This window comes from Odontesthes bonariensis, chromosome 3 (assembly GCF_027942865.1).
Source record: "Odontesthes bonariensis isolate fOdoBon6 chromosome 3, fOdoBon6.hap1, whole genome shotgun sequence".
NCBI classification, from domain to species: domain Eukaryota; kingdom Metazoa; phylum Chordata; class Actinopteri; order Atheriniformes; family Atherinopsidae; genus Odontesthes; species Odontesthes bonariensis.
The window spans coordinates 17417685-17444464 of record NC_134508.1 but is presented as its reverse complement, the minus strand read 5'-3'; the positions used below and the strand labels follow the sequence as shown (position 1 = coordinate 17444464).

At 40.2% G+C, this 26780-nt stretch overlaps 1 protein-coding gene across 1 annotated transcript in view; it reads left to right on the top strand.

Annotated features, from left to right (window-relative positions):
• LOC142376908 (arf-GAP with coiled-coil, ANK repeat and PH domain-containing protein 3-like) overlaps nucleotides 1-26780 on the top strand; it is a 50444-nt gene that overhangs the window by 13877 nt on the left and 9787 nt on the right. The window contains exons 2-10 of the mRNA XM_075460594.1: nucleotides 8411-8468; nucleotides 12718-12837; nucleotides 13314-13367; nucleotides 16944-17002; nucleotides 17326-17509; nucleotides 17728-17772; nucleotides 17899-17994; nucleotides 18178-18252; nucleotides 19856-19867. Coding sequence (XP_075316709.1) covers nucleotides 8411-8468; nucleotides 12718-12837; nucleotides 13314-13367; nucleotides 16944-17002; nucleotides 17326-17509; nucleotides 17728-17772; nucleotides 17899-17994; nucleotides 18178-18252; nucleotides 19856-19867 — 703 coding nt within the window. The remainder of the gene's footprint in view (nucleotides 1-8410; nucleotides 8469-12717; nucleotides 12838-13313; nucleotides 13368-16943; nucleotides 17003-17325; nucleotides 17510-17727; nucleotides 17773-17898; nucleotides 17995-18177; nucleotides 18253-19855; nucleotides 19868-26780) is intronic.

The following is a 26780-nucleotide window of genomic DNA, read 5'->3' as shown; positions in this document are numbered from 1 at the left end:
AGCCACAAAAACTTGATATTAGAATTGTGTTAGGATCCAATAAAATGGAAAAAGTCAAAACAATAGTGACCCGGACTTACAACATCACGGTAAAATAGACATCTGCAGGAACATATCAGATGTCCCGCAGTTGCTGTGTGGGAATTGGATTTATGACCTTGAACAATAAAGTAGGTGCGTGTCTGTGTGTGTGAATGCGATTGAGTCTGTACAGTATGTAAATGTTGTATTTGTGTCGGCTTATCCATACATGCATATCTGTATGTCTTTGTGTTTGTGTCTCATGGGGTGAAACAAAAGGCAAGTCTTATCAATGCCAGACATTCTTTAAGAAAGATGTCATACTCTGTGTTTTGTAAAAGAAACAGTGGCTCTTTGTATTTAGATAAGCTCAAGGCATGCAGGTTGATCTTACCTGTAATCCTGTCTGTCTATCTATCAGTACATGGATAACGATATTGTATGCTCTTCAGTCATAGATGACTTGTTAATGGAGCAGTTGGTGACTCTATTTCCTCTACATGTCATGACAAAGGGTTCAGCAGGTGCTCTGCATAGATTGGACTGAATTAAAAAACTATGTGTATTTGAGTTGAGTTGACAGTTTATTGTTGTTGTTTTCAGAGAACACTACTACTACTTGTTATTATTTAAGTGTACCAAGTCCTGGAAACCGTGTTTTCTTTTTTTTCTTTTTTTTTTTTAAATGAAAGGGCTGAAATATCCTGAAGCACAACACGCACTTTCGTTCTGATTTTAGTTTCTCTCCCTGGCTCTGAGCCCCGGGCGTGCGGGGGCTGCGATGCATTGCTCGGTTAGTCATCAGCGTCACAACATCATAATATCTGTTGACGCTTTGAAGTTATTCTTGTTTGGTGAGAATATTGAGTTTCTCAATATTGTGATTTTTCGGATATATCAGTGGGGTTAAGCAACAGGATGCTCAGTTATTTGTTTAGACAACCAGTGTATGTTAGAGATACAGATAGATACACATTCAAAAAGCCGAGTACCAACAATCCATAGCTCAACAGCAATCTTGTACTGGAGCCAAACTGACAGAACTGTATAATGATACTGCTTGCTCTTTTTTTCTGTAAGTAAAAAGAAGCTACTGTATCCCTAGAATAATGTTTTTATGTCAAACTGAGTGACAAAAAAAACTCTTTCTGAGGTCATTCATCAAATTTATTTGCAAGTGCATTCATACCACAAGACCCAGGGTACTATGCGGTTCATTATATGGGACCATATAAAGGACAGACAGACAGACAGTATCTGTCTGCTCTCAGAAGTGTCTTCCCAGTGCAGCTCCATTTCTATCACTCTACTTCTCTGTCTGTCATCCCTCTCTGTGATCTGGCTCTGGGTGGGATGGATGCAAAGAGCACAGAAGCAATGAGAGTCCTGGGAACAAAGATATTATACACCACAGGGGTCTTCCTCCTCCGTGTTTCACATGTAAGCTGCTTCTGTGTGCACGTTGGTGGCTGCTTACACCCCACTGAGAGATCAGTAAAGGTTAAAGAAGTTGGGGATTGGGATGAGCAGCACGCAGTCCCGCTTTTATACTGTCCTTTTTAAGCTTCCTATTGCATTCTTTGGGGCTTGTTCTCTGTATGTTTTTGCTTAGGTGTGCCTGCACAGTCTCTCAGCTCCAACTATAGGACTCATAGACTGGATTAAAACACAAAGGGTGTCGCTGGCAGTTCTGTAATCTTGAACCTTCTGTTGTTTGCTCTTCTCTCTTTTTCACAATCAGTGCTTTAGACCCGTATTTGAGAAGAAGGGCTGTCATTATTGGTATTTGAGTAATAAGTCGGTGAATGCATATTGCTCTGAGTGGAAGTGGAGCAAAACCAAACTTGCGCTTGAGCCTGAATTGGCCTAAAAAAACAAATCTGCCAACAACAAAGTACTAAATTATGTCCAAACATAGATCACTTTTTCTGGCACCACCCAGGATCAGCAGCAAAAAGGCAGACGTACGCTGAAAATGGACTTTAGCTAAACCGATCATTGTTTGCACTTCAATTTTTGCGTTTTCTTTCTTATACACAGGTTTAAGAGGATTCTGACAACAGAGCAATGAGTATCATTCAGTGATGATGTAACTCCGTTTGCATTTCTCCCAGTCAGCGGTTTGACTTCCCGTGGAAAAAGGTTTTCCCTTTAGCTGCCTCTGCCCGTCTCTCGTTGCAGGAAAGGAGATAAACTGTTTTATTTTCCAAGAAAGAGCAGTTCCACCTGGCTTGAGTTGTGGTTACATTTCATTAGAGAAAAATTATTTCTGTCTGCTTCACACTCCAGTAGGAGAAGTTTTCCAGCACACTTCCTGTTGGCCTGGCGCTGGAATGCACTCTGGAATGATATAATGACTTTTCCACATCCCAGACTGCTTTTTCCCAGAAATATTTAGAAATGTATTGTGTTTATACAGCGAGTGGTTAACAGAACAGCTGCTCGTGAGTTATGGGGACGCAGATATGTTATATTTAGGTGAATGTTTTGCTTCGATGTGGCCAGCCCGCAGGTGGTCTGACAGCTGTTGGAAAGCAGAGATGCTGTGTCTTGTCTCTTAGAGTGAGTTTGTGGGGTATGTTTTGTTGAATTATGCTGCTACTGCACAGACAAAAAGGCAGGCAGATAGAGAAGTTGACAAATTATCTATGATTTAAGTTTATTTGCTGTCCCTTAACCACTTCTGCTATTAAGGTCTTGTAATGTTTTTTTTAAACCAGCTCCAATATTCATAACCAAAACCAAAAAGAGGAAGTTTAATTCAAATTTGAAAAATAGATGTGTGATTTATGTTGGATCGAAAAATGTTTAAAAGATCAACATTAATATTTCAATATCAAAGGAACAATTTGACATTTTGGGAAATGCCTCCCACACCAGTCCCCACTAATAAAGCTTGCTAATTAAGAGGTTGTGTCTCATTACTTTAGGCTGTAAAATCGGTGAGTAAAAACGTCACGTTGTGGTTTTATGGTCGGTAATGTGAGGAACTATTTTTTGGCAGAGCTTAGCGACTTCTTGAAGTCACCTCTGGTCTTCTGTGCATTTTAATCGACACGCTTTAGAGGTGTTAGTTTACTGATTTGTTTTCCTTTTTGTCCGCATCATGTTTGGCCTCTCTGTCTCATCAGCCATCGGCGCAGTCAAATGCTTTTTCAGCGAATGAGTGTGATGTTTGTTGTGTGTAGGGAGGTGGGTTTAAGGGGAAGCAGTGAAGGCATCTTTGTTCGCTGCACATAAGATACTAGTGTTTGGCTTTGCTTGTTATTTGTGTGAAAAAGCAGTCTGTTTAGGCAAGTGTGTGTGTGTGTGTGTGTGGGGGGGGGGGTCTTTTTTGTGTGTGTGTGTGTGAGAGGTTAATTTACTGAAGGCTATTTTAATTGAGTCAGAAGACATGTGAGGACAGAGTTTTGAATAAATGTGTGATGGCACTGAACTTTCTGCCATTAAACTTCACCATTAGAATTTAATGAGACACACAAGTATGTCACACACACACACACACACACACACAGTCTTTGACTTTATGCCAACAGCTAATGAAATAGTGTCAGACAGACAGACCGACAGATAGACAGACTGGAGGCAGACAGACAAATTGTCAGATGGACACAAGGAGGCGTGTACAAATGAAACAAAGAGAGGAACTGAAATAGGATTGTTTGGAGAATGGTACCACTGAGAAGAATTTGGCTATTTCAGAGTACACAAACTCCTGTTACAAACAATATTTTCTAAATACAGAGTAATATATAAATGTAATAATTATTTGATGTAATTAGGATCAATTTTAGCATAAAGACTAGGTGAAAATGGTTTAGGTTAAAAGAACAAAGAAATGAGGGTTGGGCTGCTGTTACAGTGCCCGCCCAGAAACCACCTGCGTCCGCTCACAATCAACAGACAAAGAAAATGATCTCTATTTACCAACCACATCCTCTGAAAACACAGTGAACTAATAACTATGTTCTTTTTGGCTTTTGGAAGATAATTCTAGGAATTCAGTCGTATTCTGGAAGAAATCAGGAAAACTTCAAATCAATACAGTAATAAACGGCACTGCAGATTGCCACACTATAGGCCACTGGCTCATCACTGTAACGCTGGCTTGTCGGTGACAGAGATCGTCTGGTGGGAGGAAAAAGAGCGCATATCGATAGATTGTGTTCATTTTAGAATGAGTCGGGGAGATGCAGAGGGACAGACACTTCAGACAAAGAGGAAATTGGTCCGTTAAAAAAAGCGTGAGTAATGCTGATGCCTGTTGCCATGGTGATTGGGGTCAATGAATGGTTGCCATGGAGCCCACTTCTTGGAATTCTGGGAGGGGAACATTTTTGACGTGTGCTTATGTCTGTGTGTATCGACAAAGGCAAATATTCTGTTATTTATGAGAATGTACAGCTTTAAATCGGTGCGTACGGATGCTCAGAAAGCTTCATAACAACCGGAGTTGTGCCACATGAAAACAAAAAGATGTGCAGTACATGCTACAAAAGATAATGAGTAAACGCTTGATTTTTATGTTTTTAAGCATTTGATACGTATATTTTTTTCACGCTATCCTTCAAAAACCAAAACATTGAGACCATGTTGTATGTATTTTGCTGTGTTGCTCACATTGGACTAATAGACATATTAAAGTCATGGCTGCCACAGAAAACATGAAACGGTGTCAGACGATTAACAAATTTGCATGTATCACACACAGCCGCTATATGTGCCATGTCTGACATGTCTGTCACCAGTGATGTCGTGATAATTAGTGTCTCAGTAGATTGTGCACAATTCAGCATGAATGTGTAGGTGTTACCACAGTTTTGCGACAGGTGTAAAGCGTGTAGGGTCCATTGGATTATTTTAAGGTCGATTTCTGTACTTTTAATTTGAACTGCAGCTACATGCTTGTGTGAATGGGAGTGCCTTTGGCAGAACGCGTGTTTTCCAACCAATTTTGACTTTTCTCTGGGCAAGCTTAAGAGTTTTCTGATGTAACCACGTAGTTAGTAGGTTTCTGGGTCAGAGTGTATGCGTGTTTCATTCTTTTCCTTATTTCTTTTTGTGTTTCTGTTGGTATGTGTTTGTGTGTGCATGCGTGTGTGTGTGTAATAAGACACTGCTTTTCATCCACCTGATATCGGTTTAAAATGAGGTCTGTGGCCATTACAGCCTGCCTTGCTGAATCAGATCGCAAATGAAAACAAAAGAATAATGACGAAACAGATTCCCTAACTTATTCCCAATTATGCACAGATTTAGATTCTTATATACTAATAAGCTATAATATGCTTGTAGTCAGGTAAGGCGCATTGATAAAGGACAATTGCAAAGACGTGTTTCTTTTTGGTAATCCAAAGGGAACACAGTCACGCACAGACGATGCATCAGTTAGAATTGATGAGATGGAGCATTTTTTGGTTAAAAATAGACTATTTTAGTCTATTCTCTGTGGGTTCTGCCCTCGTGTTTATCAGGCTTACTGTTTTTTTAATTATTTTTTTACTTCAGATTTTGTAATATGTAACACACATACATTTTGCATTCAAGCCACTGCGGTTTGCCCTGTATCCGAGAACCTGCTGTCTCTTCCTCTGTACCTTTTCGGTCCTTGAAGTGATGCACATGTGGATGGAATACTATGTGACATGTTGAGTCTTGAAGATATGGAAGGCTTGGCTATGCTGTGGAAGTGTGCGTGTTAGGAGATGTGAGACGAAAGCCATGTGAGCTTCATGCTACAGTTCACCAACGGCGTAGAGGATGACAAGAATGGGTCGACTACACTTGTGTGGATAGTTGTAACATCTGATTGGAGTGCACATGGACCTAGCGCACGTGAGTCTCCCCTCCCCCTTGTCACTGATGATGTCATACTGTGTACAGTATGCTACCACCGTCAGTGTGTATGTGCCCTTCCCCCATTCTGAGTGGCCTGCACCACCATCATCATCATCATCATCTGGAGAGCTGTTTTGAGGTGTTGCTTCAATGTTTACACACACACACCCTAAGGATGCAAGTGTCATTGGGACAAAATGTTGAACATGCTCATTTGATCCATGTCTTCTCATCCTCATGCATGTTATTTTGCAACATTACCCATAATCCTCCTTGCGAGTCGGTCTTCCTCCATTTCACTTTAATCCCCTAACTCTATGGTGCGCTCAGCTAGAGAAAAGATTATTGATAGCTATGATACAGTACAAAGAGGCAAATAAGGACAAGCATGCATTGACTGGCAAAAACACACTCACACACATTTAAAGTGAGGATGTATTTTGGTATCTGACCGTGCAAAAACAAACAAAAGCACGCATGAAATTGCCTCAGACAGCACAAGCAGCACAGCCCCTTGCTGAACTAAAAAACTTTGATCAATACAATATCAACTTCTGTTTTATCAAGTGTTGCCTCTGCATCCTTTTCATCCAATTTCAGTCAATGTTTATAGGCAACGTGTGCTGCATGAGACACCACACGCTTGTAATGAGCTTATCCTTCGCAAGACTGCACAGCTGTTCGAGAGTGTGTTTTTGGTTCAGGATGACAGAAAAACAGGATGCTGTTGGATTTGACACAGAGCTCGGGTGTTGGAGGGTGTTGAGAGCAGTTTTGTATTCCTAACTCACACCTAAAAAAAGAGCGGGCATGGATGTCAGTCAGAAATTGTATTGAACAGCACTCGCTTGCAGTTAATCAGACAGAAGGCTTATTGGAAGTTTTCTGCTCATATTTCAGTTTGCCATCTCTCTTTGAAGTATTCTCATTTCAATTTAAGCAGGCCTGTTGTGGCAGTGTCATGTGGCAGTGGTGAAAAGTTCAGTCTTCACTGTATAAGCAACACGTGTTCTGAATGAGAGATAGAGAGGACAAGAGGAAGAAGCAACATCTCCTGGCATTGTTGAGAATCTCGGGTGCATAAAGGAATTCTGGGAATGTGCTGCAGAGCAGGTGATTAAGCTGCTAACTGATTTCTGCTCTCCCCCCTGCCACCATGCCCAACCCTCCTACTGGCTGAAACTAACACAGGCAAAGTTACAACCTTCGTAAAATAAACTGCTGTGGCAGGTGTTGTTGATTCTATCTTTCCCCCAGCTCTGCCCAGCCTCTCTTCTGTGACGTGTTGCATCAGCTGTCGGGGTGTAAGAGAGTTGAAGATAAGGGCTGGGTTTAAAAGTATGATGAGATCATCATCTCCCAAAGGCTTATGGTTGACGTGCTCTAGCTTATTCAGGGTGGGATGCGGATTTTTTGGCCAGATCCAACTGTTCCATTAAGCTCTAGTTCCATCTTAAGAAATTGACACTGGGGAAACTATCTAGGTTTATATTGCTTTTTTCTTTAAAAAAAAAAAAAATGTTTTCTGCCTTTTCTTGAACAGAATGAGTTTTGAACCTTATGGGACTTTTGATGGATTTAGAGAGGCATGTCAGAGAAATAAGATGGTATTAAATTTGATTTAATACGACCTTATGCACAGCCTACACGACCCACATACAATGAGTTGCCATAACAACTGACCCTGTCAGAGTGGTCATGGATGAGTATGAGTCTGTGTGTGTGTGTGTGTGTGTGGGAGTGTACTTATGCACTAATGGAAGCAGACCCCAAGGGGGAGGATGGCGAAGGCTCATCACCCAGCCAGACCACCTGATACACTCCTGCTGAGTTCAAGTCCCATCATTCTCATGATAAACGAACGATGGATTAAAAATTTAGATATATAGAAATATATATTTTTAAACATCTACTGCAATCTTGCCACTTGTGTTTATTAACTGCTGTTAAATGTCAAGATTTGGCAGGATTTATAAAACCTTCTGAGTTGTTACTGCCTCCTTTTATGAGCTCACCTTATGGAGACTGAAGTGTCAGCCCATGTCTCTGCATGATGTCATTCATTGATTTTACTGCTCTACTGGGACCACTAATCTTCCAGAGTGATGCCTCTGCCAATCTAATCATCAGGATTAATGCTCCTACCTGTGAGGCTGTGATGTTGCGTGACTGATTGCAGCTTAATTTGCAGGGGGCAAAATTACAGATATTGTAATCGCTTCGAGGTTGTGGTTCATGGATGCACAATAATACTGTTACTTATTCTTATATCCTGTGTCTTTACAGTCGGGTCCTTTTACCTTATTCGTCCCTTTATTCCCCCTGTTTCTGTGGGATGTCACAGACACAAATTGTTTGAAACCTTTCGAAACCCCTTTTTCTGGTTCATTTTCATGCTATTGTGGCCTACTGCTAATCTAAGAATCTCTCCCAAGCAAGACATAGATTCTGGTTGTGTTTTTCAGCTTAACACGTGATTCCTCTTCTCAGAAATGCCATTACAGAAGAGCAGATCTGATTAACTCTGTGTCTTTGTGTTCTCTCTGTGCAGGGCTGGAATCGATGATGTGGAGACGGATGTCGTGGAAATTGAAGCAAAGCTAGACAAGGTATGAACCGTGAACTTAATGTGTGCACAGTATGCTGGTTTGCTGTCTCGTGTTTTACTGCCATCAAAATTTCATTTTAAAACCTACAGAAGCATACACTTTTGTGGGCATTTTTAATCTGATTGGCATTTGTGAGTATGTGTGTGTTCATACACAGTAAACACACAGAGCAAACATTGATTAACGCCACAGAGGCAGCTCTATATTCTTTAGTATGAAATCCCAGCGCAGTGCAGCCTGTAATCTCGGCAGGGGATGTTTTTTTTTTCTTTCTGCGAGTATTACAGCAACAGCTTGGGGTTTGTGAAATATGGAACAAGGCATTTTCAGCAAATTAATTCCCATAGGACTTCATATTTCATTGGTTTTATCTGGTCTGAAAAGCTTTGTCATGGTGTTCCTTTTGAAAATGGCCACAATGACCAAAAAAGACGAGTATTCCTTCTTATTTGAGACATAAATTGTAGCAGTCTGACAAAGGCCTGTGTTGCTGGTGGATCGATTGAGAGGTAAAAAAAGATGAATATCGTAAATGTGAAAAAACAATTGGAATGAATTACTTGGATAATTGTTAGACATTTCTAGTTAGACAGATCTCTCTGTGTGGAAGGCCAGCAGGGGTGGATATCTACTGTCACTAGGGAGCGAGCTGAGATACACTTATAAACTTGTAAGTTGGAGAGAATGCAGAAGATGAGACAGTCTAACTGTGGATAAATGGTGACCACGTCTTTTTATAGAGATGAATCTGAGAAAAATCTTCAAGTGTCAAAGTGTTTATCTTACACAGCCAGTAGACGACACAAGAGATAAACATCCGTCGGTGTGCATAGTTAGGTCTGTTTCAATCATACACATGGTTGCTAAGATGTTTGTGGTCCTTTCTTGATACTGCAGTCTCAGGTTTATTAGGCAGTCACAAAGTTTCAGCATCGCTTCATTAAGTTATGCTGCTATCACAAAAAAAAAAAGCTCACACACATCAACAGATTAATCGAGCCGGTCAGGAACTTCTACTGAACTTTGAACCCTGTTTGAGCACCACTGACAGATGGAAAGGGTCAAAGGGGGAGAGGTTTGAGAGGCTTCCATCAGGTTGATTTGTCCTGTTCAGCAGGCAGCTCTGTTTGGGTGGTCTTAAGCTGCCTGGTCTGACAGCAACGAGAGCTCACAGAGGACGTAATTCATATATAGCATATATAGCATAATTCATTAAGACCGAGCAACTCTGACAAGTGTAAAAACTGCTGTCCGCTGCGCTGGCTTAATTAATTAGAAATAATTATCTTTTGTTGCTTGTTATTTGAATTTCTTCCTCATCAACTAGCAAAACAGTGGCACTAGTATAGACAATTTTTAGTGAATTAAAAAATAGTAGAAATGGGCATTCAGCAGCTCATCTCCCAACAGACACCATGCATTTACTCCGTAGCTGTTTTGGTCAATTAACACTGCAGGGTTTATCATGTGGTACAAGATGTGGCATTGTGGCCTCGAGTGGAACTATGTTGTTCTTCCAGTCCATTTATTAAGAAATCTAGTCATATATTCTGTCCATTTAATGGCTGTGCTCGCACCCTAGGGGCACAATAGCAGCATGCAATTAGATCATATTCACATATCAGCCAATTTGTTGACATATACTTCGTGTTGTCAGACCTGCCTGGAAGGGGCAGCGATGTCAAGCTCCCCGTGCATTTTCTGTGGATTCAGTGTCAGTAGCAGACATGTGGCTGTATGATGCGCTTCAGGTGACCTCGTTTATACATATAGAGTCTACACATTCCATTTGGCAAATGCAACACACACTCTAAGCCAGAAGCTCATTCTAGTAATCTTCACACTGTCAGCCTGCACACAGTAGAGGACTTACTGTCAGCCGCCCAGAAAACCACACTCACATCGTGACAACCTTGGGAACTCCTGCACCAAGTAAGATAATTAAAGGTCTACTACAGTCTCTTTACCATACCCCATGTCCCCTCCACCTCTTGTGAACAGGCACACACGCAAACACATGTTCTGATTCTGCACAGCTGCATCAGTGCACTGGTAATGACAGTGCACCATTCTGTAGCTTCTCATATTTCCCTTAAAGTGGGGAAGTCTAGCAGTTGGCAGCTCATTTGGTGTTTAAGAGCATACATGCAATCACAGGAGCTGTCTGTGTCTGGTTGAATTAATTTGCAATTAGCTGTTTATGATAAGCATTTTGCTTGTATGGTGTTGTGTGAATCATCTCTACCATAAAATATGCGTGTGTATCACATTACTTTTGGCTATTTTTACCTAAATGCCTATCTCTTAGTGAGAAATGTGCGCTGCAGCTGCTCCCAAAATCTTTTTAAACACAGCGTTCCTTCTCAGAGACTTGTTGTTCGTGCTTGTGTCGTGGATCCAGGGTTGCCAGTGCCAGCCTGTCGGTTGCACGGTCCACCACTTTGGTTGACTTCAAAACTATAGACATTCACGATGCCCAGATGTTGACATGTGTGGTTATTTTCACCACATTTTTAGAAGAAAAATAAAACTGTTTTTTTTATTGTTCCTTGTGTCTGCTGTTATAGTGGAGACTGGCAAAACATGTGGTTTAAAAAAAAAGAAAGAAAAAAGAGTAGGGGAATGACATGCTGTGAAAAATCTTGTTGGTCAGAGGCACATTTACCCGTATAATACACACAACAAGCAGTTGTCCATAAGATTGCATGCTTTTTTTTAAGGTACTGCATAAGTATGAGGTATTATACGTAAATACTCATTTATACATGTACTCATTAGATTTCTGAAGGACATAGTTTTCCACTCCACTCCCTTTGTTTAACAGCTTTAGTTACTAATTACTTGTGAGGGATGATTTTTTACTAAATACACTGTCATACATCAAATCAGTGTTTTCAAAAGTGCTGACTACAAAATAACACTTCAGTAATTGCAATCTATTGATATGATGAAGCACATTATGATAGTCAGAAGGACCAATCTAGCACTTCCAGTGTAATACTTTAACATCACTTTGCTCCTGAATATTTATATTTTCTAACTTAAGCTGAATCATTCCTTGAAGACTTTTACTTGTAATTTAATATTTTTTACTTCACTCTGCTTATGCTTTTGCTTAAGTGGAGGATCTGAATATTTTCACAGCTAGTTTCCCCCGAGTCCAATATGAGGCACACATGTGGGCTTTGAGGTGAAATGTCTGAACAACTGTTTGAGGGTTTGCGAAAATCCATCCCCTTTCCTCACTTCTGCTTGTACATCCTTGACTCCTCTCTTTGCATCTTCGTATCTTCCACCAGAGAAGTGAGCAGGGGATGAAAAGAGGAGACTCAAGGAGAGAAGAGTTGAGCTAACAGACATTTAACAAAATCAAACAGTCTCACTTTTGTGCCGTCCCTTTTGATCTGACCTTGGATATGTGGTAGATTAGATAAGCATTATCTGTTTTATGACAGCACTTATGTCTACTTTCAATTCAATCATTTACTAAATGCAATAATGTGTCATGCCCCCTTTATACATTACAGGTGCCTAACAGAATGCACCTGTGCATCCTTGTGTGTTATGCCTCAGTGAGGCATCCTCTCTCCTCCCTTCTTGTAATGATGCAGTGGCTCACGTAGGCACCACAGAATGCAATTGGACCCACAATGAGAAACCTCAGCTATGTGTGGTTTTGTCAGAAATTCTTTCAATGGAGCAAAAATATGTCCCGCTAGAGCATGTGCGCTAGTTTTGGTTCACATTGTAGTTATGCAGCCCTGCGTTGCCCCTCCTCTGGTGTTGCTATAAAACAAAACAAAAACAACAAAAAAAACCCCCGACATAATTAATAAGTATTTAAAATCTCATTTTTATTTATTATGTCAGTAGATCTGACTGTGGGTGTAATTTTGGATTCAGCTATAATCACTGCTTTGCCATCTTGTAGTTATTGGCCTCTGATCATTTCATTCCTTTTCCTAATTTGCATCTCTGTTTAAGAACTGTTCTCTTTTTAATTTCCACTTTTAACAGTCTCAGAAAGACCTGCACTGGTCTCAACACAAAAATTAGGGTTATTCTTCATTTAAGTACCCTCTCACATGTAGCATGTGACCAGCAATTCTTTCAAGCATTGTTTGATTTACGTCATCACTGCAACTATTTATATCCATGCAGTGCATTATGTAAAATGCGTTAGCCTTTAAATAGACTGTGATCTTGTGGTGTACTAAAAGTCTTTTTTTTTTTTTATGCACCCCGTTAGCTGGTGAAGCTGTGCAGTGGGATGATTGAGGCCGGCAGGGCCTACGTCAGCGCCAATAAGCTCTTCGTTAATGGCATCAAAGACCTGTCCCAGCAGTGCAAGAAGGAGGAGATGATATCGGTGAGTGAAAGCTGCTTAGGCCACAAAACTGAGCAGTACCTGCACTCAGGAGTCCTTGACCCCTTATCCATCTTTTTAAGAAGATTCCAGTAAATAACAACTGTTCAACAGTATAAACTGAACTGTAAAGACAGAATTGTCCTGTTGATGTTGAGATGAAAGAAGTGACCACATGCAGACAGGAAGTGTTTACACTGATGGCTGCAAGCAGAGAAATCTGAAACCAGCTCCACGGTTTTTTAGTAAAACAAGGGGATTGCATCTCATGTCAGCACAAGTTTTCTCTGGAATGTAGCAGTTACACATCATTCTTTAGAAGTGAATAACTTTTAAATCTTAAAATGGTTTAATGGATTGCACAGATCCAACATATTCTCTGTGGACAGTACAGACCCATAGGAAGACAGTGAAAGGGAAGTATGTTCATATGGAGGCTTGTGCTTACACTGGACATGTGTGTGCTGGCAACTTTGCAGGAATGCCTTGAAAAGTGTGGAGAAAGCCTCCAGGAGATTGTCAACTACCACATGGTAAGACAGTTTTACACATACACACACATGCGCCCACACACCCACATAATTTTGGCCACAGGCGAGAAGTGTAGTGGCGACTGAACACGTGCAGGTCATCCTTGCATGTGAACATCTTTCAGAAATCTGTCCGCTCTGACTGGAGCACATGCGTGTGTCTTATTCAAACCACTTGCTTGACCAGAGTGTGTGACCAAAGTGTGGCAGCTTTAGTGCACATTCACTCATAGAAATCACACACACACATTGAAGTGAGTTTTACCCTCATGACTCCAGAGTGATTTCTCCTCATGACTAAGTGTGATTTAAAAAAAAAAAAGAACTGCTTTGTTAACCTACTGAGATGCTTATACAGAGTCCAATATTCTGATGTTTCAAGAAATCAGAAGGCATTCACAGTTAGATCGAGTAGACACTTTTAGAGCTCTGTGCTGTGTGTGCAATGTTTTTACTTCCCTTCTTTTCCTTTTACAGTTTTACAGATTTAATCTTATCTGATTTACAATCATATCTAAAGATATCACTGTATCATTTTAAACATTGAAGGGAGGTTTCTAGTTATGAGTTAATTAAAGTTTGTTCATGTTTTTTTTTTTTTGTTTTGTTTTGCTGTGCAGAGAGGATGAATAACCCCTGTTATTCAGGGACCCGAGTTTATCCATTCAAGGACATTCACAACAACACAGGTGTTACATACATACTGTAAATAGAGCAGGTTACATGGAAAACTAAGATTGATTCTCATATTTTTACTAATCTGTCTTGTTCTTTTCCTGTAGTTTCTATGAATGTCGTTCCTTTTTTGTCTTCATCTTTTCATATCAAATCAAAGTCTTTCAGTCTTAACACATTGGCTTTATAAAGCCAATGTGATCTTTTTCTCTCTTTTTCTATTAAGACATTTTACTACAAAAAAATTACAGAAAATATTGCGTTTGGCTGGTTAATAGTCTAAATTGTGTCAGTATTCATCCTCCCATTCCCCATGTTCTGCCGCTCCGCCTTCACTCACTTATTCACTTACGCTTCATAAAAGGTGTCCCAGCCCTCCACTCTAACACCCAAGAATTACACTAACAGCTTGTCTGGCAGACAGTATTGATGTGTAATGGAGTAATAGAGTAATGGAGGAAGGGGAGGGAAGGACATAGTGAAAGTGGAAAGCTGTCTGTTTGCACCAACTAATGCCTATTTCTGCAGCACGTCTTGTCAGGCACAAAGCTACAGGAAGAATCTCCCAGTAAATCATCTGAGATGTCAGTGTGTTTACTTTCAAACATACTTCAATCCTAACACAAGACTTACAGGGTGAAGAACCAGGTCATACTTTGTGAGACTATAAAGCACTTAAAGTACCTAAAGCAGTTTGCATGTAGTGATAATTCTCTGGAAAATCAACCCTCAGCAAACAGTTTTTCTTGTTTTGCCAGACAAATTATAACACATATTGCAGCAAATTGAACTTAATAATTGGTGCACCACGACATTGATTGTGACATGACCCGTTTATGTAGCCAGAGGAGGCCATATTTATAAAACTGTCCATCTTTGAGAAAAAAACAACCTCTTGTTGATGAGATGTGTCTTTATCAAAACACTTTCAGATAAAGAAAAGGCTTGTACTTATTAAAGGATAAGACCGGTTTTTTGACATTGGGCCCTTGATTTCACATTATAACATGATGTACTACTCACCCCTGCTTGTTGTTGGTCATTTGGAGCTGTTCCGAAGATATTCGCGAGGCGTCTGGCTGCTCTCTTGAGATATTCGGCCATGAAACGGTTTCCAATGGGCAAGCTTATACAGGCACAAACTATGCTGTTTATAATTTATTAATTACTCTACACTAGCACTGATAACGCGGAGGTGCGTCGCTTACTTAAAAAAATCCGGGTTACTAATTTTGAATTTTAGCCGAATGAATAAATAGGCAGCAGGTCTGTGGGCTGTCTGTGGCAGTAGCACGACGAGGACGTCAGTAACACCCACTTTACGACAAAAAAATCAAAATTACAATAACCCGGATTTTTTTAAGTAAGCGACGCACCTCCACGTTATCAGTGCTAGTGTACAGTAATTAATAAATTATAAACTGCATAGTTTGTGCCTGTATAAGCTTGCCCATAGGAAACCGTTTCATGGCCGAATATCTCAAGAGAGCAGCCAGACGCCTCGCGAATATCTTCGGAACAGCTCCAAATGTTCAACAACAAGCAGGGGTGAGTAGAACATCATGCTATAATGTGAAATCAAGGGCCCAATGTCAAAAAAACGGTCTTATCCTTTAATACGGGTCAAAAGGTTATTTTCTCATAAACTCTTAATGATAAGCTTCAGGTTTCTAACTTATTTCCAACTTGGTTAGTTGAGCTGGAATAATCAATAGTGATAACAGAAATAATTCCTCTATTTAAGCCCCTCATTTTTTATTTCTTTTTTAAAATTTTATTTTTCATGCTTCTTGAACTGTTAGATTTAGCACTTGTGTGGTAACCCATGCCATCGAGAAACTAAATGAGGCCACATGACAATTCTAAACACATTCATTATTTCTTATTGATTATTGTATTTCTATACTAATTATACTTTTATTTGTCTCAAATTAGGTGTCATGCTGTATAGTTATATGAGTCTTTGCATTAAATATTATAGTTCACACACTGTGTTACCAGTGAAAGACTTTAGGAGGAGTTGCAAGCTAACTTTCAATTTTTTGCTTCAAAATAGTAAGAGTATATCATATTATGATAAATAGACACAGTCTGTGGAAAGTGATTGCAGATTTGTTGACCGGTGTCAAGGAGTAAAGTGTCTGATGTTGCACTTTCCACGTATTATTTCTACACCGAGTTCAGACTTTGTTAGAACTGAAAGGTGAGTTGATATAATGTCAGAGCTCCCACTTCAAGCGGCACATCTGTGAGCCCAAGACCCGATCCCCTGATGTCATCAGGCTGTGTTGGGTCATTATGTGAATGGAGGCTTACACATGGACTGGGTCTGTAATCTGCTATGTGTATGTCAAGGTTAAACAAGGTTTAGCTATAGAATTTAATCCACAGTGATTGTTGTATATGCAGTTATGTATGTAAGTGTTATTATTAAGCAAATACAACTGGAGTGCATCTCAGTGTGTACTGTATGTGGAGGACAGATCATCTCCAGATGGAGAGAATAGTTGCTCTTGAGGGAGAACAAAGGAACATTTGCAGGATAAGAAAGTGAAGGAAAGGGAAGAGGAGAGGTGGGAATCCTGTAGTCAACAGGAAGAGAGATGAGAGATGAGTGTGTGTATGTCCATCTCTATTTCCTCTCCCTCCTTTGCCTGTGGTATGTGCCAGTGTGATAAAGGATTCCTATTGCCACCTTGTGGTCAGATTAAGCTACTACAGATATGCCGATTTTAGTCACATCAGGTGACATTTTTAAACAACAGAAAACCAAAGTGTTTCCCAGTTAAATCATGAAATGTTGTGTCTGATGCTATCATCACAAAAAGAACCAGTTCTATAACTGCTGTGCTCTGTGGCTCTTTTCTCATTCTTTTGTTTCCACCTGTCCTCCTTTACCAACAGATTTTGTTTGACCAGGCTCAGAGGTCAATCAAACAGCAGCTTCATACCTTCATTAAAGAGTAAGTATGTCATCACAGCTTCTTCCCAAGGCTAGTGAACGATGTGAAGCCCTTTCAAGTTTATAAGGAGGGATGAAAATAGACATTGTAGGGTGCTCTGGTGCACTTGAGCAAGATCTGAATGTCTTACATTAAATATTCATGTGTTTTGTTCATGTTTGAAAAAGCTACATTTGAGATTTCCATTGTCTCGTAATTAGCCTGTTAGTCTGTTAATCGCTTTGCAAACAAATGCAAAGAATGTATTATCTTAATGCTCAAGGAATTTAAATGGCACGGCATTTAAATGCCGTCTCTTCACTGTTTCCTCCCACTTCCACCAGGGATGTACGCAAGTTCAAGGACACCAAGAAGCAGTTTGACCGAGTGCGCGAGGACATGGAGCTCGCTCAGGTGAAGAACGCACAGGCACCCAGGAACAAGGTGCATGAGGCAGAGGAGGCCACACAGGCCCTCGTCCTCAGCCGCAAAGCCTTCAGGCATTTGGCCCTGGACTATGTGCTGCAGGTGAGACTCACTTACACAAATCCAGGTTGTGTTTCCAGTCTCGTCCAGCAGGCGGCACTGACACTCAACCAGTGCTGAACTCCTCTATCGGCCTCTTAATACTTTAGAGCAGCTGAGAAAGTGTGTTTCTTTTTGATCAGATTTTATAAGATCACTACTGTTAATCTAAGACATGCAGTCTATAATTTACACCTGCTCATCCTCTTTGGATTCGACAGATTAATGTGCTTCAGGCCAAGAAGAAGTTTGAAATCCTGGATGCAGTAAGTAACTCGTCCTTGTTCTTGCACAGACATCTAAACACAGTCAGTGGTGTACTGTGAAGGTGTCTGCTCCGTTCTAATGAACACATTTGGGACTCTGTTTCCTTAATGCCATGTCTCCCTTAGATGCTGTCCTTCATGCGAGCCCAGTATACTTTGTTTCAACAAGGCTTTCACATCCTGGATGAGATTGACCCCTATATGAAAAAACTGGCTGCGCAAGTAAGCTGAAACAGACAAACTCAAAGCATAAAAATTGAGCTCCTCTGTCAAATAATAGAGACATCAAAGTTATCGAGCTGTTTTCTTTTCCATTGACCAGTTTATGAGTTGTGACTGTAGAGTTCTCCCGTGTCTGATTGTGTCTGAGTCGACTTCCACTGACTGTCCTTCTGTTGTGTGCAGCTGGATCAGCTGGTCATTGACTCGGCCATGGAGAAGAGAGAATTGGAGCACAAACATGCCCTCATCCAGCAAAGAGTGAGAAAGCAATACATTTCTCGAGTCATTACCCTTCTTTGTCTTCTTTCTTTCACTTTATATGCCACCCCTTCCATATCCGCTGATTATCATCAGCGTCTGTCACCTGTTATAAATAGCTGAGGCTTTCCGTGGAATTGTGAGTCCTCCATTATTACACTGGTGCACTTACATTTTGTCAGGTGTTGCATGAAGGAAGTTTTGGTGAAAAATGTGATATGATAAAGCAGCCCAGCCTCACTTCAGAGTTTGTAATAGCAAAGTATGTCAACGGCACAAAAGGATGTCGCAATAAAGGCTCACAGTGAATGCTTGAATCAATGAATTTATGTTTTTTATAGGGCAGGGTTCTTGTGAAATGATAGCAAGCCAAAACCTTTTTAATTTCTATTTCTATAGAAATCTTTCTAATCTTATGCACAACATCCATGGAGTAATGCTGCCAGCCATCACCACCTACGTTATTATAAGTCATGTTGAATTGGCAAAGATTACTTTAATGACAGCTCCATGTAATGCCTGGAAATGGAGCCCAGAAATTAGAGTTATTTTGTAATTCCTTAGACTTTTTTAAAAATGTTTTTTTAACTCCTACGTTTTGTGCTGAGGACCAACACAGCTGTAACACAATCAGTAACCAGATTGCATTGAATGATTAATGTTTTGAACTCCAAAAGGGCTCAGTGTTTTAAAATCAAATGGTTGGAAAGGTCTACTGGTTGCGTAACTGTTTATTTTCAGATGCAGGTTGCCCTTCATTTTTATATTAGACTTTCTATTACATTTAACATCTTTAAAGCTGGATTGCTTACAGCATATGTCATGCTGTTGATATTTTTTAATGCCCCTCAATAAAAAGTCAGATCAGTTTCTTCAAAGACTGCACAGCCAATTTTTTTTATTTTTAAATCAACATATTTTAGTCTTGCTTGGCTGGATAGGCTTGTTGAGATGCAATGGCAGCTTCGATTTAAAAACAACAGGCAGAGCAAAAGATCTTTATCTATCTGAAATCTACAATAGGGGTTTTTATCTTACTTTGGAATCAAATGGCTAGTTTGGGTTTGCAGAAAATATGATATGTACTTTTACCTTATCTGTTTTTGTGCCTTTAGCTTAGTTCGTCTTTATTTCATTAAAGGAATCACAAAATAAATTTAAAAAAAAATTTAAATATACATATACGTGTGTGTGTGTGTGTGTGTGTCAGATATAATTATTTTACAGGTCACTCAGTCACATTCATGCACAAATGCGAAAAAATCATCCATCTGTTAAAAGGAAGTGGATGCCAGAAACAAACTGTTTTTTTCTGCCTGACTTGGCCCTTCCGTCAGATAGATTTAGGTGCCAAGTGAAGTCATCCTGCCATACCAGTCAAACAGTGTTGTGCCTTGATGGTCTTTAAGCAGCCCTTCCTCGGAATTTGAAAAAACTCACCCAGGGCTTTTCTGCCTGAAGTAATTTCTGAAGATTAAACACTGATGATAAACACATATTTAGTTGTATGTATTTAACTAAAACAATAAGGTTCTTTCATTAATGTTTCTCTCTCTCCCTCTCCTCATTGTGCCATTGGGTGACCTCGCTCTTTGTCCTCCAGACTCTGATGCAGGTGAGTTTTTTGTTGTTGTTGTTGTTGTTTTTTTTGTATATTACTTCCTGGACTTTTAAATCTATTAAAAGCTTCCTGGTGAAAACTGAAGAATAGAAAATGTGAACTTGTTACAGTGCTTTCATATTACAATTTTGTGCAAGTTCATGCCTCACCAGAACTTGTTCAAAGTTCATTTCACTTACATTGAAACTGAAAAAGTTCATAGTTCACGATCTGAAATTCTGAACCAAGTTCACAGTCCCAATTCAGACCTCCGCTGAATTCTCCTCCTTACATGGAACTTGGTGTTATGAAGTGCTAAGAAGGTACTGGAACATGGGCCCCACAGTCATCTCAGCGGGTACATACAGTGCATATTAGCCAGAAGAGGCCCATCGAAAAACACTTTAATCTCACAATTATTATCGCACTAACATATATCTCCAACAGTGAGTAAAAAGATAAAATTACTTCAAAACATCCAGCAACAACAGCATACCAAACACTTTGAAGAAACAGACAAATGAGAGCAGCAGCTGTGTGACAGAATCTGCTGGAGGAAAACCACAGCAGATACGATCATACTCAGTGGCTGTTTACGACACAGGTGAGAATAAATTGTGGTTAATGTGCAGCTGTCTGCGCCAAGACCAAAAAGAAAGTTCAGCTTGCATTACAGCTTTTCTCCTCAGACTCCAGATTTGTCTGTTCCTCCCTTCATATGTAGCTAGCATGCTCCACTCTTTTTTTTAAAACTATTTGATTTTCGCACACCACTTTTTATTTAGTTGATGTCTTGTCTGCTGTGTGAATGTTACTACATGTCTATAACTAAACATGTCTGTAAATGTCCTAATGCAGCTGCATCAAATATAAATACAGTATTTCTGCCTGTGTCCGGTGCCGAAGCCATTGCAAGGTCTGTGGCCTCCACCAGATGCATCTGTGGGGAGCATGCAGGCAAAATTCAGCATGACACATTCACTATTGACAAAGATGTTGTTTGATCCTGTGTAATGTCCATCAGTTAAAAACAGCCTTGTTCAGTCCAAAATTCACAGAAAATTTGAATGCCACTCATGAACTCATGCTCTCGCCTTTGCCAGGTTTTAAAATTGAGTGAATCAACAGCACGTGACATATTACAATGTACCGTAATTACTATGTACCGTAAAACCAAGCCAAACTGCAGGAACGGGAACGATGTCCTTTGGACAGACGATAACAACAAGGATTTGTTTGAACATAAAGCACAGGACCATGTTTGGCAAAAACCCAACGCAGCATATCAGCACAAACACTCCTTACCAACTGTTAAGCACGGTGGTGCAGGGTTTATGGTCTGGCCTTGTTCTGCAGCCACAGGACCTGGGTGCCTCGCAAATCATTAAGTCCTCTGTTTACCAAAATATTTTGGAGTCAAATGTGGCCGACAATGGGTCATGCAACAGGAAGATGATCCCAAACACGGCAGCAAATCTGTCAACACAATGGCATCAACTTGATTAGATTGCTGTTGCGGGACCTTGAGAGAGCTGTGCATAAACACTGTAAAGAGCAGTGGGCCAAAACGCCTTCACAATGATATGAGATACTAATAACTTCATAAAGAAAACAATTACTTCAATTTATTGCTGCTAAATGTGGTCGTACAAATGATTGTAATGAGAGTATACGTGGTTTTTCACACACCTGCATTCTGGCTTAGTTCTTGTTTAATACTGATAAATAATGACACCGTCCAACATGTCGTGTATCGTTTTTTATCTGAACCTCTATTTACCTTATCTGAAGATCTTGTAAGGACCAGATAAAGTTTTATTTTGTCCTGATATGTAAAGCCCTGTAAAAGACAGTGGGTTTAATTTCTTTTTCGCACAACTTTAAGGAACAAACTGTCATTGTACAAGCCCTGTAGATGTATTTTTGTCTCTCTTGCTATCTGTAGGCTTTTGTTTTACTTTGCCTTTGTTTTTCCCCATATCTCACTTGCACAATTGCAAAAAGCCAGCCACGACTTTGTCATTATCATAAATGCCCACTGTCCTTTTTTCTGCCAGTCTTCCTCCTTGAGAGGCTTTCTGAGTTTGTAGATATCCTGCTTTGAGCTGTTATGCTTTATTTCTACTAAAGAATGTAACCCCGATTGCTTATCAGCAATCAACAAGCGTCACTTAAGTCGAAGCATAAAAATAGCCTGGTTTCTCTAGGAGGCTTTTTGCTGTTTCCTTGTTTTGTTCTCTCTTTTTATAGATTTTCATTTGCTGTTTTAAATCTCAGTAGTTTTTCTCCACGATAATATTTGGCCTTTAAATCACCGTCAATCTAATAAAAATGTCTTTCCTCTTTTTAATTCCAGGGTCAGTAAGACTCAAATACATGTGGAGTGCAGTATACAGATGAAAGTTGGAGCAAACCTGCTCTTACCCCCAAACTAAAAGCTTTATACTGCCATAACAGGCTGAAATAAGTAATCGTTACCAAAATAACCCAGATATCTGTTACTTTCTTTTATTTTTAAAAAACAGACAATCCTTGTTTTATCCATCAGAAGAGTGGAAATGTTTTCAGAAACCCAACAAAACGAGCATGCAGAAGTCATAACGTTATCTGAACACATCTGGCTTAGCTTTTGGACGTTACCCCCCTTTTTAGATTACAGTTCTGGTAATCACAGTGCCAAAAGGTCAACATGTCACCGGTGATTGGAGAGATGTGACAGTGCGTGATGCCAACCTCAATCCACTTTCTTCTTCATCCACTGCCAGCTCCAGAAAGTCAGCAGATGGCAACAAGAGGCACAGCAGGGGGTTGAATGGGAATGCGAGCAGCAGAAAAAGAATACAAAAGAGAGCAGGACAGATACACAGCTAAAGAGTTAAAGATCCAGACGTTGACTGGGTGAGGCAGAGGGTAAAACTGTAGTGGGAAGAGAGAAGTGGGTGGCAGCAGTTGCGTATAAGGAACCTTGATACTTTCAGTCAAACAGTATTTTCCACAGAAAGATGTCAGAGAGTCAGCGAAAGACATGAGGAAACACTCAGGAAAGTCTTGTTGTTTAAGCTCAGATTGACAGCCTGTCAACTCCCTCCATCTTACTTTGTGAGTCTTTCTATAGAAGCATTTCACAAAGATGCCACAATAGACATAAGACAGTTTCTCACTGTTACAGTGAGATCTCAGAACACGGCTATAGAGAACAACATGATGGCGTGTTTGAGCCTTGAGAAATAGTCATCTACTGAGAATCTTTCCTTCTCCGTACTAGCAGAATCTGTCAATCTTCTCCCCTTTCTTTTTGTCAGACTTTACCTCACTCTTTCTTTGATTTCCTCAGCTCTCAGTCCCTGTCTTTGTATTACCCAATCTCACTCCTGCGCTCCTTCTTTCTGCTCTTTCCGTGCCACTTTTTGTGTGTGCTGAAGTTCATTGTGGCCCCCAGGGGAACTGTTGTCTCAGCTTTCCTCCTCCTCCATTGTTACAACTGTTGGCGTAACATTTTCAGTTAGAGACATGTTAACAGAGAGCGAGACAAAAAATGCATTAAAAAAGGTTTGCAACTAGACATTTAGTAAACCTAAAAGCAATAATATCTAAATATATGCTTGAAAAATTGAATCATTTGACCAAAAAGGCACAGTTAGGCTTTAGCCCTTGAAGCTCTTTTTTTTTTTTTTTTTTTTGTTAACAGAAAACTTAGACCAGTGTTTATTAGTGGAAATTACATCTATTCCTCATGAAATATTCTAGATAACTGTTTACATATCTATAACTCACTGATTCGATGCTAGATCTAAACGATTTAGCAAAAAAAAACATGGATTGCATATTGTCGGTCCCTGGTTTTTCCAGCCTCTTGCGCCCTATGGCTGCATTCTTGCACGGCCCTGGCTGATTTAAGGTGGGAATAGGGGACTCCGGGTATGTGCTGGGAGCAATAATATCAGCTTGAATAAGCAGGAACAGTTTAAAGAGCGGCGGACAGATGGAAAGCTGACTCCCCTCAGAAAATCCCGGGCCTCAGAATTGTTGCTGGGGTTAGAGGGGAGCTTTAAATCGTGGGGTGGGGCGGAGATGAGGTACTTGACGGCCGAACATGCAGCCCGCTTGTGCTGTAAAGTAAAATGTTTGATCTCCAGCCGCCGTGACGGGGTCAGCGGGGCGCGAGTGTGACAGCTGTATGCTAATCCACACGGCGGTGGTAAGTGTACAAGCAGGTGGTAAAAGGCACTGGGTGTGTGGAGTGAAGGAACGGCACGAGCGCGTTGACGTTAGCTGACGGTCTCTCTTCTGGACTCGCGTGGCATGCGCGCCTGACTCGTTCCTGTTGGATATTTTGAACCTTTTGTTAAATTATTCATTTTCAAGTTAGTTTTTCGCTACCATCGAGTTTGAAATGCTGTTAGATGTCAGTGTGATGAAGATATTCGGTAGGCTGAAGTATATGCTGGTGAGGAGGATTTCTTTTCTTTTTCTGTCAGTTCTTTCTTGTCTGATATTTTTCATTTCCCATTCATTCAAACGCAGCATGGCAGAAAAACAGGATAAGGGGTTCAAGTGCAAGTGTGCCAGATGCCATCACCGTAGTGTATCCATATAGGTGGATGCTATTGGTTGATTAACAGTCCGATGATCAGCAATCAACAAGCCCTCACTTAAGTCGAAGCATAAAAATAGCCTGGTTTCTTCTAGGAGGCTTTTTGCTGTTTCCTTGTTTTGTTCTCTCTTTTTATAGATTTTCATTTGCTTTTTTTAATCAGAGTAGTTCTTCTCCACGACAATATTTGGCCTTTAAATCACTGTCAATCTAATAAACACGTCTTTCCTCTTTTTAATTCCAGGGTCAGTCAGACTCATATTCAATTCAATTCAATTCAATTCATTTTTATTTATATAGCGCCAAATACAACAAATGTCATCTCAAGGCACTTAGATAATAAAGTCCAATTCAAGCCAATTGGAATTCAATTCATTGTAATCATAATTATTCATAAAATAATCCAATTCGTTCATATAGAGCCAATTCAAAAACAATTTCCTAGCTAAGGAAACCAACAGATTGCACTGAAACTTTTTCTTTTTCGGTCCAATCTCCCATCCTGAGCGTGCCTGAGGCGACTGTGGAGAGAAACATGTGGAGTGCAGTATACAGATGAAAGTTGGAGCAAACCTGCTCTTACATTTGCTTTATACTGCCATAACAGGCTGAAATAAGTAATCGTTACCAAAATAACCCAGATATCTGTTACTTTCTTTTATTTTTGAAAAACAGACAATCCTTGTTTTATCCATCAGAAGAGTGGAAATGTTTTCAGAAACCCAACAAAACGAGCATGCAGAAGTCATAACGTTATCTGAACACATCTGGCTTAGCTTTTGGACGTTACCCCCCTTTTTAGATTACAGTTCTGGTAATCACAGTGCCAAAAGGTCAACATGTCACCGGTGATTGGAGAGATGTGACAGTGCGTGATGCCAACCTCAATCCACTTTCTTCTTCATCCACTGCCAGCTCCAGAAAGTCAGCAGATGGCAACAAGAGGCACAGCAGGGGGTTGAATGGGAATGCGAGCAGCAGAAAAAGAATACAAAAGAGAGCAGGACAGATACACAGCTAAAGAGTTAAAGATCCAGACGTTGACTGGGTGAGGCAGAGGGTAAAACTGTAGTGGGAAGAGAGAAGTGGGTGGCAGCAGTTACGTATGAGGATTTGTTTCATTATTCATTTTCAAGTTAGTTTTTTGCTATCATCGAGTTTGAAATGCTGTTAGATGTCAGTGTGATGAAGATATTCGGTAGGCTGAAGTATATGCTGGTGAGGAGGATTTCTTTTCTTTTTCTGTCAGTTCTTTCTTGTCTGATAGTTTTCATTTCCCATTCATTCAAACGCAGCATGGCAGAAAAACAGAATAAGGGGTTCAAGTGCAAGTGTGCCAGATGCCATCACCGTAGTGTATCCATATAGGTGGATGCTATTGGTTGATTATCAGTCCTGATGTATTTTTCTACATAAAGTAACTAGTAAAAATAAGCCTCTCTTTTGTCATGTTTCAAAATGTAAGAGTCCGCCTGCTGTTTTGGTTATGCATTAATACCAACATACACAGCCCCTTTAATTTATTGCAAACTTCAGTTCTCAGCAGGCAGCCCAGAGAGAAACCATGTACCATCTCAGCATGCTTTTTCTATTTATTACCTGAGTATTTTCACTGGCAATAAGCCTTGAAATGATGGCATATTTAAGCATCAAGCCTCTGGTACTTGTTTATCATCATGGCTGGTTTATGTGCATTGTTATCTGCTTCCTCCCGCCTGCTGGTGGGAAATTGGTGATAGAGAAAGCACTTCATGTGTAGAGTTAAGCCAACCTCTATTTATGGGTTTGAGTGTGTTATGAAAGGTTATAAGGTGTGAAAACATAAAAGTGCCCTGAGTGGTTGATAAGATCAGCCAAGTGCTATAAAATGCAGTCCATTTCCCATTAATATAATCAATGGGTTCATTGTTGTTACATTCTGGACAATCAAGAAAAAGGCCTCAGCGCTTTTAACAAAGTCAAATGGCAACAAAAGTACACTATGACATAATTGTGTGTGTATTACTTTACTCCTGTGTGCAGCTTGCCATATGTTCAGTTTTACTTTACCCCCAAACTAAAAGGTCTACCAAGTAACAATGATGAAACCAAACCTCAGCCTCTGAATTCATTTGAGCCAGAGTGCTTGGGTTTTTCACCTCGCTGAGCAGGTGGCATCTGGCTTTAAAGGATTCTCTTGTAGTAGCCAAGACCTATAGAAAAGACTTTACCTGACAGGTGCTGACATGATCTTTAAGTGTAAGCTGATCCCAATGTGGAGGGAAGAGAGACTGATTTTTGACAACAGAAGATGCACGTGTCGCGATCGGTAGCTCAGCTATCATGTCGGCTGAT